Source organism: Leucoraja erinacea, chromosome 8, assembly GCF_028641065.1.
Source record: "Leucoraja erinacea ecotype New England chromosome 8, Leri_hhj_1, whole genome shotgun sequence".
Lineage (NCBI taxonomy): Eukaryota > Metazoa > Chordata > Chondrichthyes > Rajiformes > Rajidae > Leucoraja > Leucoraja erinaceus.
In genome coordinates, this window is record NC_073384.1 from 33,475,062 (window position 1) to 33,488,942 (window position 13,881).

The 13,881-nt window shown below is 46.2% G+C and overlaps 1 protein-coding gene across 2 annotated transcripts in view; it reads right to left on the reverse strand.

Moving 5' to 3' along the window:
- Positions 1-13,881, reverse strand: part of snx5 (sorting nexin 5) — a 33,335-nt gene that overhangs the window by 12,842 nt on the left and 6,612 nt on the right. For both annotated transcript variants that reach the window (XM_055639398.1, XM_055639399.1), the window contains exons 3-6: positions 9,190-9,300; positions 7,561-7,682; positions 6,684-6,807; positions 4,447-4,542 (exon numbers count right to left, since the gene is read on the reverse strand). In XM_055639398.1, coding sequence (XP_055495373.1) covers positions 4,447-4,542; positions 6,684-6,807; positions 7,561-7,682; positions 9,190-9,300 — 453 coding nt within the window. The remainder of the gene's footprint in view (positions 1-4,446; positions 4,543-6,683; positions 6,808-7,560; positions 7,683-9,189; positions 9,301-13,881) is intronic.

The following is a 13,881-nucleotide window of genomic DNA, read 5'->3' on the forward strand; positions in this document are numbered from 1 at the left end:
AACCATGTACTGGCAAGCTTTGTATTCTTATGATCGAGAAAGAACTGCCTCCAAATTCCATATGGGTTTTATTAGTGACTATTTATAGTCTAGGTTTAAACAGCTATAATCAAGCCCTTGCAACCAAGAAATAGGCCATTTGGACCATCTTGTTCCTGCCAACTAATGGCATACAGTGCTAGTCCCATTTATAAACATAGAAATTAGGTGCAGGAGTAGGCCATTCGGCCCTTCGAGCCTGCACCGCCATTCAATATGATCATGGTTGATCATCCAACAGTATCCCGTACCTGCCTTCTCTCCATACCCTCTGATCCCCTTAACCACAAGGGCCACATCTAACTCCCTCTAAAATATAGCCAATGAACTGGCCTCAACTACCCTCTGTGGCAGAGAGTTCCAGAGATTCACCACTCTCTGTGTGAAAAAAGTTCTTCTCATCTCGGTTTTAAAGGATTTCCCCCTTATCCTTAGGCTGTGACCCCTTGTCCTGGACTTCCCCAACATCGGGAGCAATCTTCCTGCATCTAGCCTGTCTAGCCCTTAAGAATTTTGTAAGTTTCTATAAGATCCCCTCTCAATCTCCTAAATTCTAGAGAGTATAAACCAAGTCTATCCAGTCTTTCTTCATAAGACAGTCCTGACATCCCAGGAATCAGTCTGGTGAACCTTCTCTGTACTCCCTCTATGGCAATAATGTCCTTCCTCAGATTTGGAGACCAAAACTGTACGCAATACTCCAGGTGTGGTCTCACCAAGACCCTGTACAACTGCAGTAGAACCTCCCTGCTCCTATACTCAAATCCTTTTGCTATGAAAGCTAACATACCATTCGCTTTCTTCACTGCGTGCTGCACCTGCATGCCTACTTTCAATGACTGGTGTACCATGACACCCAGGTCTCGCTGCATCTCCCCTTTTCCTAGTCGGCCACCATTTAGATAATAGTCTGCTTTCCTGTTTTTGCCACCAAAATGGATAACCTCACATTTATCCACATTATACTGCATCTGCCAAACATTTGCCCACTCACCCAGCCTATCCAAGTCACCTTGCAGTCTCCTAGCATCCTCATCACAGCTAATACTGCCCCCCAGCTTAGTGTCATCCGCAAACTTGGAGATATTGCCTTCAATTCCCTCATCCAGATCATTAATATATATTGTAAATAGCTGGGGTCCCAGCACTGAGCCTTGCGGTACCCCACTAGTCGCTGCCTGCCATTGTGAAAAGGACCCGTTTACTCCTACTCTTTGCCAGCCAGTTCTCTATCCACATCAATACTGAACCCCCAATACCATGTGCTTTAAGTTTGTATACTAATCTCTTATGCGGGACTTTGTCGAAAGCCTTCTGGAAGTCCAGATACACCACATCCCCCGGTTCTCCCCTATCCACGCTACTAGTTACATCCTCGAAAAATTCTATAAGATTCGTCAGACATGATTTACCTTTCCTAAATCCATGCTGATTTTGTCCAATGATTTCACCACTTTCCAAATGTGCTGCTATCCCATCTTTAATAACTGACTCTCGCAGTTTCCCCACTACCAATGTTAGACTAACTGGTCTGTAATCCCCCGTTTTCTCTCTCCCTCCCTTCTTAAAAAGTGGGGTTACATTTGCTACCCCCCAATCCTCAGGAACTACTCCAGAATCTAAAGAGTTTTAGAAACATAGAAATTAGGTGCAGGAGTAGGCCATTCGGCCCTTCGAGCCTGCACCGCCATTCAATATGATCATGGCTGATCATCCAACTCAGTATCCCGTACCTGCCTTCTCTCCATAACCCCTGATCCCCTTAGCCACAAGGGCCACATCTAACTCCCTCTTAAATATAGCCAATGAACTGGCCTCAACTACCCTCTGTGGCAGAGAGTTCCAGAGATTCACCACTCTCTGTGTGAAAAAGGTTCTTCTCATCTCGGTTTTAAAGGATTTCCCCCTTATCCTTAAGCTGTGACCCCTTGTCCTGGACTTCCCTAACATCGGGAACAATCTTCCTGCATCTAGCCTGTCCAACCCCTTAAGAATTTTGTAAGTTTCTATAAGATCCCCTCTCAATCTCCTAAATTCTAGAGAGTATAAACGAAGTCTATCCAGTCTTTCTTCATAAGACAGTCCTGACATCCCAGGAATCAGGTTTTGAAAGATTATTACTAATGCATCCACTATTTCTGGAGCTACTTCCTTAAGTACTCTGGGATGCAGCCTATCTGGCCCTGGGGATTTATCAGCCTTCAATCCATTCAATTTACCCAACACCACTTCCCGGCTAACCTGGATTTCACTCAATTCCTCCAACTCCTTTGACCCGCGGTCCCCTGCTATTTCCGGCAGATTATTTATGTCTTCCTTAGTGAAGACGGAACCAAAGTAGTTATTCAATTGGTCCGCCATATCCTTGTTCCCCATGATCAACTCACCTGTTTCTGACTGCAAGGGACCTACATTTGTTTTAACTAATCTCTTTCTTTTCACATATCTATAAAAACTTTTGCAGTCAGTTTTTATGTTCCCTGCCAGTTTTCTTTCATAATCTATTTTTCCTTTCCTAATTAAGCCCTTTGTCCTCCTCTGCTGGTCTCTGAATTTCTCCCAGTCCCATATAGTATGCTGCTTTTTCTGGCTAATTTGTACGCATCATCCTTCGCTTTGATACTATCCCTAATTTCCCTTGTTATCCACGGATGTACTACCTTCCCTGATTTATTCTTTTGCCAAACTGGGATGAACAATTTTTGTAGTTCATCCATGCAGTCTTTAAATGTCTTCCATTGCATATCCACCGTCAACCCTTTTAGAATTAATTGCCAGTCAATCTTGGCCAATTCACGTCTCATACCTTCAAAGTTACCTTTCTTTAAGTTCAAAACCATTGTTTCTGAATTAACAATGTCACACTCCATCCTAATGAACTCAACCATATTATGGTCACTCTTGCCCAAGGGGGCACGTACAACAAAACTGCTAACTAACCCTTCCTCATTACTCAATACCCAGTCTAAAATAGCCTGCTCTCTCGTTGGTTCCTCTACATGTTGATTTAGATAACTATCCCGCATACATTACAAGAAATCCTCTTCCTCAGCACCCCTGCCAATTTGATTCACCCAATCTATATGTAGATTGAAGTAACCCATTATAACTGTTTTGCCTTTGTCGCACGCATTTCTAATTTCCTGTTTGATACCATCTCCAACTTCACTACTACTGTTAGGTGGCCTGTACACAACACCCACCAGCGTTTTCTGCTCCTTAGTGTTTTGCAGCTCTACCCATACCGATTCCACATCCTCCAAACTAATGTCCTTCCTTTCCATTGCGTTAAACTCCTCTCTAATCAGCAACGCTACCCCACCTCCTTTTCCTTTCTCTCTATCCCTCCTGAATATTGAACATCCCTGGATGTTCAGCTCCCAGCCTTGGTCACCCTGGAGCCATGTCTCCGTGATCCCAACTATATCATAGTCATTAATAGCTATCTGCACATTCAACTCATCCACCTTATTACGAATGCTCCTTGCATTGAGACACAAAGCCTTCAGGCTTGTTTTTACAACACTCTTACCCCTTATACAATTATGTTGAAAAGTAGCCCTTTTTGATTTTTGCCCTGGTTTTGTCTGCCTGCCACTTTTACTTTTCACCTTGCTACCTATTGCTTCTACCCTCCTTTTACACCCCTCTGTCTCTATGCTCACACATTTAAGAAACCCTTTCCCTTTAACTCCATCCTCCACTATCCCATTCGACACCCCACCCCCCTTATTCAGTTTAAAGCCACCCGTGTAGCAGTGGCAAACCTGCCTGCCAGAATGCTGGTCCCACACCTGTTAAGATGCAATCCGTCCCTTTTGTACAGTTCCCCCTTACCCCAAAACAGATCCCAGTGATCTAAGAATCTAAATCCCTGCCTCGTGCACCAGTTCCTCAGCCACACGTTCAGGTCCCGTATCTCCCTGTTCCTGCTCTCGCCAGCACGAGGAACTGGAAGCAAACCGGAGATAACAACCCTGGAGGTCCTGCCAGTATTTGGCCCATAGGCCTCTAAACACTCTCCATCCATATATCTGTCAAATGTCCTTCAAAACATATGGGATGCTAGGTGTAACCCAAAGAAGTATCTCTCTCCTGGATATAAAATATCCAAATCTCTCTTCGAAACTGGAGCGCCCGGAACAAAAACACACTGTCAGAAGGAGAACTTACAAACTGCGGACAGACAGCACCCATAGTTAGGATCGAACCCAGGCCTCTGGCCCTGTAAAGCAGAAGTCCTACTGCTGTGCCACCCTTCAGCTTCTAACCGGCCCAGTTCTTCGACCCAGCCCGTTAACTCTCCACAGATGCTGACTGTTTTTCAACCTTCTCCATTTTGTTTCCAATGTTATAAATAGCAGGCAGATCACAAACACTTCTATATACAAAACAAAACTCAAATACCTTGGCCCCGGAGATGAGGACTTCGTCAGCCGTCTTCATCATGCTCTTTAGAAAGCCACCAAACATCTCCTTGGTGTTTTTCCTACGGACACTCAGCTGGGGAAGGAAGCAGGTGGGATTAGCCAGTACCAATCAGCCATGACATACCAGAGGATGGAGAATCACAAGTGCCTGGTGCCAGCTCCAAGTGCTGTCAGGGGTAGATGTTGACAGGGTGGGGAATAGATGCGTAGGAAGCCCCTACCTAGCAAGAAGATGGATGATGGATCGCAGGGTGACTGGAATGAAGGCGGCGGCTGCAACGGGCTTTTGTGGCCAGCTGATGCTGGGAATGTAAACTGGCACCAAAATGGCAACTCTTGCATTTAGACTCAGTGGGGAGGGATAAGCACCGACGTCTACAGGATTCCTTCTAACCACCACACTTCCTTACCCCGAAGAGATCGAGTGGGGTCACCCCCACCTCCCCGAGACCACCCAATCAGAAACAAGGGAGACATGGATCAGTTGCAGGCAGAGGAGATTAGTTTAACTTAGCACCATTTAGCACAGACATTGTGGGCCCAAGGGCCTGAGCCCGCGCTGCATCATTCAATGTTCTAAGAGGTCATTCAGCCCATCAGGTAGAAGACAGAAGCTTGAAAGCACGCACCACCACACTCAGGAACAGCTTCTTCCCCACGGTTATCAGGCGTCTGAACAGTCATTTCATAAGCTGGAGTATTGTACAATTCACCTCTACTCCATTGTGGATATTGGACTGTTTCCCTTGAACTAATGCAGTACAGTGCTGAGAACTATATCCCTCACTCTCTTGTCCCCATTGCTCAATCTGTTGTACTCGAGTTTAACTTGATTGTATTTATAGTTGGTATTTATTATCTGATCTGATTGGATAGCATGCACAACAGAGCTTTTCACTGTCACTGGGTACACGTGACAATAATAAACCTAAATATAATGTGTGGAGGTGCTGCCATTCCCCAGTGCCTCAGTCCTAGATTTAGCAGAGCATCCATTGCTGGGGAACGCCGAAACAACACAACTGCCCAATAAACACAGAGGGCCGCAGTCATAATGCTGACTCCTGGGTGACCCAACTGTGGAATTCCCTTCTGCACCCACTGTCTGTCCCCGTGCCAACTGGATCAATGTACCCAATGCCTCGTCCAGCCCACAGCGTTCATTTCGCAAACACATCAAAACTGTATTTGCAAACCTTTCCCAGAAACTCTCACTTACCCGATATTCAAGCTTCTTAAATTAAAATTTGCTACGCTATTACGGGTGGAACTGTGGGTAGAGCTGCTGTCTTACAGCTCCAGAGAACCCGGTTTAATCCCAACCTCAGTTGCACATTCTCCCTGTGGACTGCGTGGGTTTTCTTCAGGTACTATAGTTTTTTCCCACATCCCAAAATCGTGCAGGTTTGTTTAATTAGCTGCTTTAAAATTGTAAATTGTCCCTAGTTCTAGTGTACGAGGTAATCTCTGACCTTCCTTCCATCGAGGGGATTTATCGCAGTCGCTGCCTCAAAAAGGCTGGCAGTATCATCAAAGCCCTACACCATCCTGGCCACACACTCATCTCCCTGCTACCTTCAGGTAGAGGGTACAGGAGCCTGAAGACTGCAACAACCTGGTTCAGGAATAGCTACTTCCCCACAACCATCAGGCTATTAAACCTGGCTCGGACAAAACTCTGATTATTAATAACCAATTATCTATTATATGCACTTTATCAGTTTATTTATTCATGTGTGTATATATTTATATTACGGTATATGGACACACTGATTTGTTTTGTAGTAAATGCCTACTATGTTCTGTGTGCTGAAGCAAAGCAAGAATTTCATTGTCCTATCAGGGACACATGACAATAAACTCACTTGAACACTAGGTCGGTGGGCCTAAGGGCCTGTTTCTCTGCTGTATCTATAAAGTTTAAAGTCTAATTTTGAATCAACCACTTTAATCATAAACATAAGACATTGCAATTTAAACATCACTTGGCACAAGACAGATGAAAATTGAACTGTACAGCACATGGAACAAGCCCTTTGGCCCACAATGCCCGTGCCCAACATGATGCTAAATTTTAAATGACTTCCTCCGCCCGAGTGTAATCCATAACCCTCCACATCCATGTTCCCATCCAATAGCCTTATAATGAAGAGCAAGCAAGCTGTTCCCAATTAACTTCCCGCCACAGGAATAAGTGAAGAAATAAAGTCTTACATCCTGATCATACTCCAGGAAAACGTGGAAGTTGTGGTCGCTGGTCAACACGGGGTGGCTCGCGAGTCGCTGGAGGAAGACTTCATGGTTGGATACCGTCTTCTTAAAGACAGCCAGGTACTCCCTAATCAAAGTACACAACCAGGATAGACACTAAATCACAGGACAGTCCAGTAAACCCTCAATATAACAGACCATAGGGGGCACTGGTGTACGTAAGAGATTATCATTGTACAAGTAGAAACAACTGCAGACGCTGGTTAATACACAAAAGGACACAATTTGATGGAGTAAATGTGATTGTACCTGCCTCAACTACCTCCTCTGACAGCTCCTTCCACACACCCGCCACCCTGCGTGTGAAAAGGTTGCCCTTAAGCTTCCTATGAAATCTTTCCCCTCTCACCTTAAACCCATGCCCTGTGGTTCCTGAATGCCCTGCCCTGGGTAAAAGACTACATTCACCTTATCTATTCCCATCATACACTTCTACAAGACCACCCTATTCCAATTGCAAGTTCGCCAAAATGAAGCAAAGATTGCAAAAGCAAAAACAAAATGGTTAAACTCACAAACAAAACCACTACAATTCTAGGGCAGGATTCTGCTTAAAAAGTTGTAGATTTTAAACAACAACTAGATTCCAACAAATTCAGTCTGTGCAACCCTAACCCCTTCCCTCATGAGCCCTCTCCCCCCCCGTGAAGTTGTACCCCTCGCTCTGCATGTTAATCTACCTCCTGCCCTCTCCTCCTCCTAGTGCTAATCCCCAACTCCCACCTCCCCCTGTGAAGCTCCACCCCCCCCTCTGCGTTTACATCTGGCCCCACCAGCTGTGCTGAACAAACAGGCAATGGGCAGCTCCAGGCTATCTTACGCCTCCAGTTCTTGCTTCATTTTACTGAACTCTTCCTTGGACATCGATCCTTCTCCCTCGCCCAGTTTCTGCATCTTCTCCCTCGCCACGTCAAAGTCGGGCTTGGCAGGTGCTGGGGGAATCTACAGGCAGATAATGGAAGGGTGGTCAACATCAACAGAACTAACATCGCACCACAAGTCCCCACACACTCCCCATTCAAGACCACACTACCCACAACTCCCTCTGCACACCACCCCATTTACACTCCCCACACCATCCACCCAAGACCCCACCTTGTCCACCCCTTCACACTCCACACGCCATCCCCACTACCCACGCTATCCACCCAAGACCACATACTCCCTGACTTGTCCACCCCCACACTACCCACACCACCCCCTTCACACTCCCCACCTTGTCCACCCCCTTCACACTCCCCCCGCTATCGGAAGCACCACTCCTTCCCCATTGACCAATTCACGTCCAACCATCTCAAGCCCTCAGGTACACAAAATTGCTGGAGAAACTCAGCGGGTGCAGCAGCATCTATGGAGTGAAGGAAATAGGCGACGTTTCGGCCCGAAACGTCGCCTATTTCCTTCGCTCCATAGATGCTGCTGCACCCGCTGAGTTTCTCCAGCAATTTTGTGTACCTTCGATCTTCCAGCATCTGCAGTTCCTTCTTGAACACATCTCAAGCCCTCACCTGAAACTTGCTCCTAAAGCCAAGATCACTGTGCATTCTCTAGGACAACCAAAGGCATTTGCACAGAAACAGGCCCTTCGGCCCAACTCATTTATGCCAAACAAGATGACCCATCTAAATTGGTTCCACTTGCACACATTTGGCACATATCTTTTCCTATCCGCTGTACCTGCCCAAATGCTATATAATTGCTATAGCATCTGCCTCAACTACCTCCACTGGCAGCTTGTTCAATACTCCCACCACCCTCTATGTGGAAAAGTTGCCCCTCAGGCTATTAAATATTTCCCTCAGTTTAAACCCATGTCCCCTGGTTCTTGATTCCCCAATTCTGGTTAAAATTCTGTGAATTCACCTTATCCATTCTTCATGATTATAGACACCTCTAGGATCACCCTCGAGTGATACCCTGGTGGAGTAGACAATGGGCCAAATAGTCTAATTTGCTGTTTCATGAATACTCATCCACACAGCAGAGCCCTGCAGCCAACCACTATACTACATGACATAGAAGCAGAATTAGGTCATTCGGACCATCGAGTCTACTCCCCCATTTGATCATGGCTGATCTATCTTTCCCTCTCAACCCCATTCTCCTGCCTAATCCCCATAACCTTTGACACCCTTACTCATCAAGAACCTATCAATCTCCACTTAAATATACCCAATGACTTGGCCTCCACTGCCGTCTGTGGCAATTAATTCCTCCTTCTGGCTAAAGAAATTCCTCCTCGTGTCCTTTCTAAAGGTACATCCTTTTATTCTGTGGCTATGGCCTCTGGTCCTAGACACTCCCACTGGTGGAAACGCCCTCACCACATCCACTCTATCCAGACCTTTCACTATTCGGTAAGTTTCACTGAGGTTCCCCTCATCCTTCCAAACCTCCGCAAGTACAAACCCAGTGCCAGTCTGAACACTGGCCACGACCCCCCACTCACGATGATCCCGGCGTAGTCCTCATTCTCCACCAGAGCGTCGTGTAGCCACACAAAGTCCTCGTGCTGCCTGATCACCGAGAAGTCAGACTTCTTGAAAGATGGCAGGGTCGTCTGAAGGAGAGAACGAGATTCAGTGCTTCCCCCACTCAGACCCCCACCTCCCCTCAAGGTCCGAGACACCCTCTACAATTGCCAACTCCACCCAGCTGTTGTGGAGCCCCAAGCCCAACCACTTGGTTTGCAAAGATAAGATCACCCCCCCCCATAAAATATGCCATGAGTTAATAAGTCCCAGGGAGCAAAATTAAGCCATTCAGCCCATCAAGTCTACTCCGCCATTCAATCATGGCTCATCTATCTTTCCCTCTCAACCCCATAACCCCCGACATCCTTCCTAATCAAGAATCTCTCAATCTCTGCTTTAAAAATACCCAATGACTTGGGCTCCACCACCGATATTAAAAGGAGTGTGTGTGGCATGGTGGCACAATGGCAATGAATTCCAAATTCACTGCCCTCTGGCTAAAGAAGTTATTTTCTGAAGGTAGTTCCAATGGACCACGTGCTACGTTCTACATGTTGCAGGTCCTCATGGTCCCACACCTGGATTCCCAGCCCACTCACTAGTTGACAATGGCGCCCGCTCTCCCCTTAAATATCACCAGGTTCTCGTGTCTGTGGTCCCAACCGGAAACATTGTCTGTCCATTCCCACCACAGATGCTGCCTGACCCACTGAGTTCCTCCAGCACTTTACACAGGCCAATTAACCTACAAACTTGCACGTCCTTGGGATATGGGAGGAAACCGGGGCACCCAGAAGAAACCCACACGATCACAGAGAGAACATACAAGCTCTACACCAACAGTGCCAGAGATCAGGATCACACCTGGGTCTTGGACACTGTGCAAATTATTGTTACTTATACACAAACTATCATAAACTAGCATTCGACTCAACCCACTAAGTTTAAAAAAGAGCAAAACAAAACAATTGCTGGAGTAACTCAGCAGGTCAGGTAGCATCTGTGGGGGGTGGGGAGGAAAAAACCAACAGACTACATTATGGGTTGGACCGACCCTGGCCAAAAGAACAAGGAAATGTTAGTTTAAATGTTAACAGGTATTGTCTGTATGGAGTTTGTACGATCTCCATATGACCGTGTGGTTTCTTCCCGCACTCCAAAAGCGAACGGGTTTATAGGTTAACTGGCCTTGGTACAATTGTAAATTGTCTAGTGTGTGGGATAATGCTAGTGTACAGGGTAATCGCTGGTCAGCATGGACTCAGTGAGCTGAAGAACCTGCTTCCGTGTTGTATCTCTTAAGTAAACCAAGCTTCGGTGAGCGGATGGAGTGCCCAGTGAACATTCACTGGTGACCCAGATGGCCAAACGGTGAGATACATTTACCAAAGCTTTACCAAGCCTTGGGTGGATCAGCACAGATATCAATTCCTGTCACCACCGTTGCTGCCACCAAACAGCACGCCACATCTAACACACAAATTCTCAAAAGATACCGCCTTGGATATTCCCCCCCTCCTTTTTCTCCAGAATGCTGCCTGACCCTCTGAGCTACTCCAGCACTTTGTGTCTATCTTCTCAAAAGGCAGTATTGCACAAAGGTGTATTTGTAAAACCTCGTCACCTTAATCCATGTTTAAAAAAAACAGGGGTTCCACCAGTCCAATCTTGTCAACAGCAGCAATCTTGTCAACAGCAGTCAAACCCGACGCAAGAGATAAATGACTGAACAATTCAGAAACCAAAGTTCAGAAACCAAGTATTGCACAAGATTTTCAGCAGGTTGTCACTCTCCTGACCCACCATATCACATACAGCATTGTGCAGAGAAGGGGGAGGGGGGAAGAAAGCAGAGGGGATAGAGACAAAATTAAGTCAGAATGAATTAGCTTCCTCATAATCCAGCAGAGAGCAAGTGTTTTGTTTGTGAAAAATCCCTTGAGGAAGACATTAACCGAGCAACACATTGTGGAAGAGGCAAGACAGCGCTGCAGTAAATCAGTGGATCAGGCATCACCCCTGGAGAACATAGATGGGTGACATTTCAGGTCAGGGCCCTTCTTCGGGGAAAGGATTAGCAGGCCAAAGGGCAGAATTTGTGTAGCGATAGAGGTATTGCCTCACGGCACCAGAGACTCAGGTTCAATCCCGACTATGGGTGCGGTCTGTGTGGAGTTTGCACTTTCTCCGTGGCCGCGTGGGTTTCCTCCAGGTGCTCCGGTTTGCTCCCACATCCCAAAAATGTGTAGGTTGGTAGGTGAGTGGTCTCTGTAAATTGCCCCGAGCGTGCAGGGATTGGATGAGAAAGTGGAGAACTCTGACGTTTTGGTTCAGGTCATTCTGAATAAGAATGTGAACGCCACATGTCCTGTATCCACAGCCACGTAGGAGCAAATCAGTCCATCAATCCAGGCTGAGAGGTTTTTTATGCCAGCATATAGAGGACAGGCAGTCTGTCTCACACCTGCATTAATCCCTGGCCTTTGTTCCAACCTTCTGCCCTTCAAAACCCACTCCCTCGTCTGTGTCCACCGGTTACCTGCTGTGCTTTGTCCTGCCCCCCCCGCTCTCCCATTCTTCTCCCTCCTCCCCTAAAATCAGCTTGAAATAGGGTCCCAACCCAAAACGTCATCTATCCATGATCTCCAACGATGCTGCTTGACCCACTGAGTTCCTCCAACAGTCTTAATTAAAATTTTAAAAAAATCAAATCTCCCAGATTTAATAGTGATCGCTGAACTACACTCACTCGAGCACGATACTCACCAGGAGTTATCTATGACGACATCCTCTCTTTCAATCAAAATATTGGTCTCCGACCCAGGGTGCGATCATTGTTACCCCAATCTCATCCACATCAAACATCTGTGCAAAACCCTTGCTACAATCTCAGCTGCCACGATCTAAATAATCTCCTCCTCATTCACTTCTCCAACCTCCTGCAGCAAACACAGAGGGTCAGGGAGTAAAAGGTGAGGAATCAGGGTTATCACAATTCTCAAGCAATCCCTTACAGTTTATTCACAGCATCCTGCATAGGTCAGAACACTACAGCACAAGAACAGGCCCTTCGGCCCACAACGTCCATGCCCTACATGATGCCACGGCACATGAACTGGGCAGCACAGCGGAGAAGTTGTTGCCTCACAGCGCCAGAGACCTGGGCTTGATCCTGTCTACGGGTGCCGGCTGAATGGAGATTGTACGTTCTCCCTGTGACTGCGTGGGTTTTCTCCGGTTTCCACCCGCATCCCAAATACTTGCAGGTGAATTGGCTTCTGTAACTTGTCCCTAGTATATAGGATAGGACTAGTGTACACGTGTTCACTGGTTGGGGCAGACTCAGTGAGCCAAAGGTCCTATTTCCATGCTGGATCTCTAAACTACACCAAGTTAAACTCATCATATCTGCCTGCACACAATCAGTATCCCTCCATTCCTGGCGTATCCAAGTGTTGATCTAAAAGCCTCAAACACCACTCTCACATCTACCTGCACCCCCGGCAACATGTTCCAGGCACCCACCACATTTGGTAAAAACTCTTCACATCTCCTTTAAACTTTGCTCCTCTCACCTTAAAGCTATGTCCTCTAGTATTTGGCATTTCCATCCAGCAAAGAGGTTCTGACTGACCCATACATAAAGGCACGAAGAGTTTGGAAAAAGCACCCACCCCTTTTTCAGTTTTCCACAACACATGTCTAAATCACCACTTGATTGTCTGCCGCTAACAACTCTTCTCCACCAGTTGTGCGTTTATCAGGGCAGCCGAGAGCTCTTATCTTTAAGGCAGGATCTGGTGAACGTCTGCACTCTTAAGATTTGAGACTAGAGCTTAAAAAATTGGAAGGAAATCTGGAATCTTGCAGTTGCGGCAGTCTTTGCCCTTCCTCCTGCAATGTCAAGAACTTGCAACATCCACTCAGCCACACAAGGCTCACTTCCTGTACACTGAATCAAGATAGTCTGATGGCTGGCATCAAGAACTATGGGTGAACATGCACAGTTAATGCACAAACCTCTTCAGTGAGAGCAAGATTCAAGTGAGAAATTAAACAATGCAAAACAGTTGAGTAGCAAAGCACCCAATGATCGAGATAATTAGCAAGAAAAAACTGCAGAGCTAGACAGGGTCAAGAGCATACCCGCAGTCAAAACAACGGAACAAACGAGTGTTACAACAAGATTTAAAATGTGTGTGTGCGCATGTTCCCAACCCTTGTGTGCTCACGGCAAAAGTAGTGGAATAGTTTTTGGAGAAAGTGTTTCAAAACTGTCCAGGGATGGAGGTGAAGGCAGAAACGAAAGCAATGTTTGAGGCTTTTAGATATACACATGCGGGGAATGGAACAACATGGATCACTTGCAGGCAGAGGAGATGACCTTAATGGAATCATGTTCAGGCCAGACATGGTGGGCCAAAGGGCTTGTTCCCAAGCTGTGTTTTTATATACTAGCTAACGTGATCATTGTAATTAATGGTCTGTTATTCACATTGCAGCAGTTTACAGCAAAGAATCCAAGGATTTTGAGTGCCAGATACAAATGCAAATTTAAGATGGGATACTGATCAAAAGACAGAATTAAAAGCTGCACATTTCCTTACAAAGAATGAAAATGAAAACTAGTTTCAACTTCCTTCATCTGACAATACTTGCAGTCATCT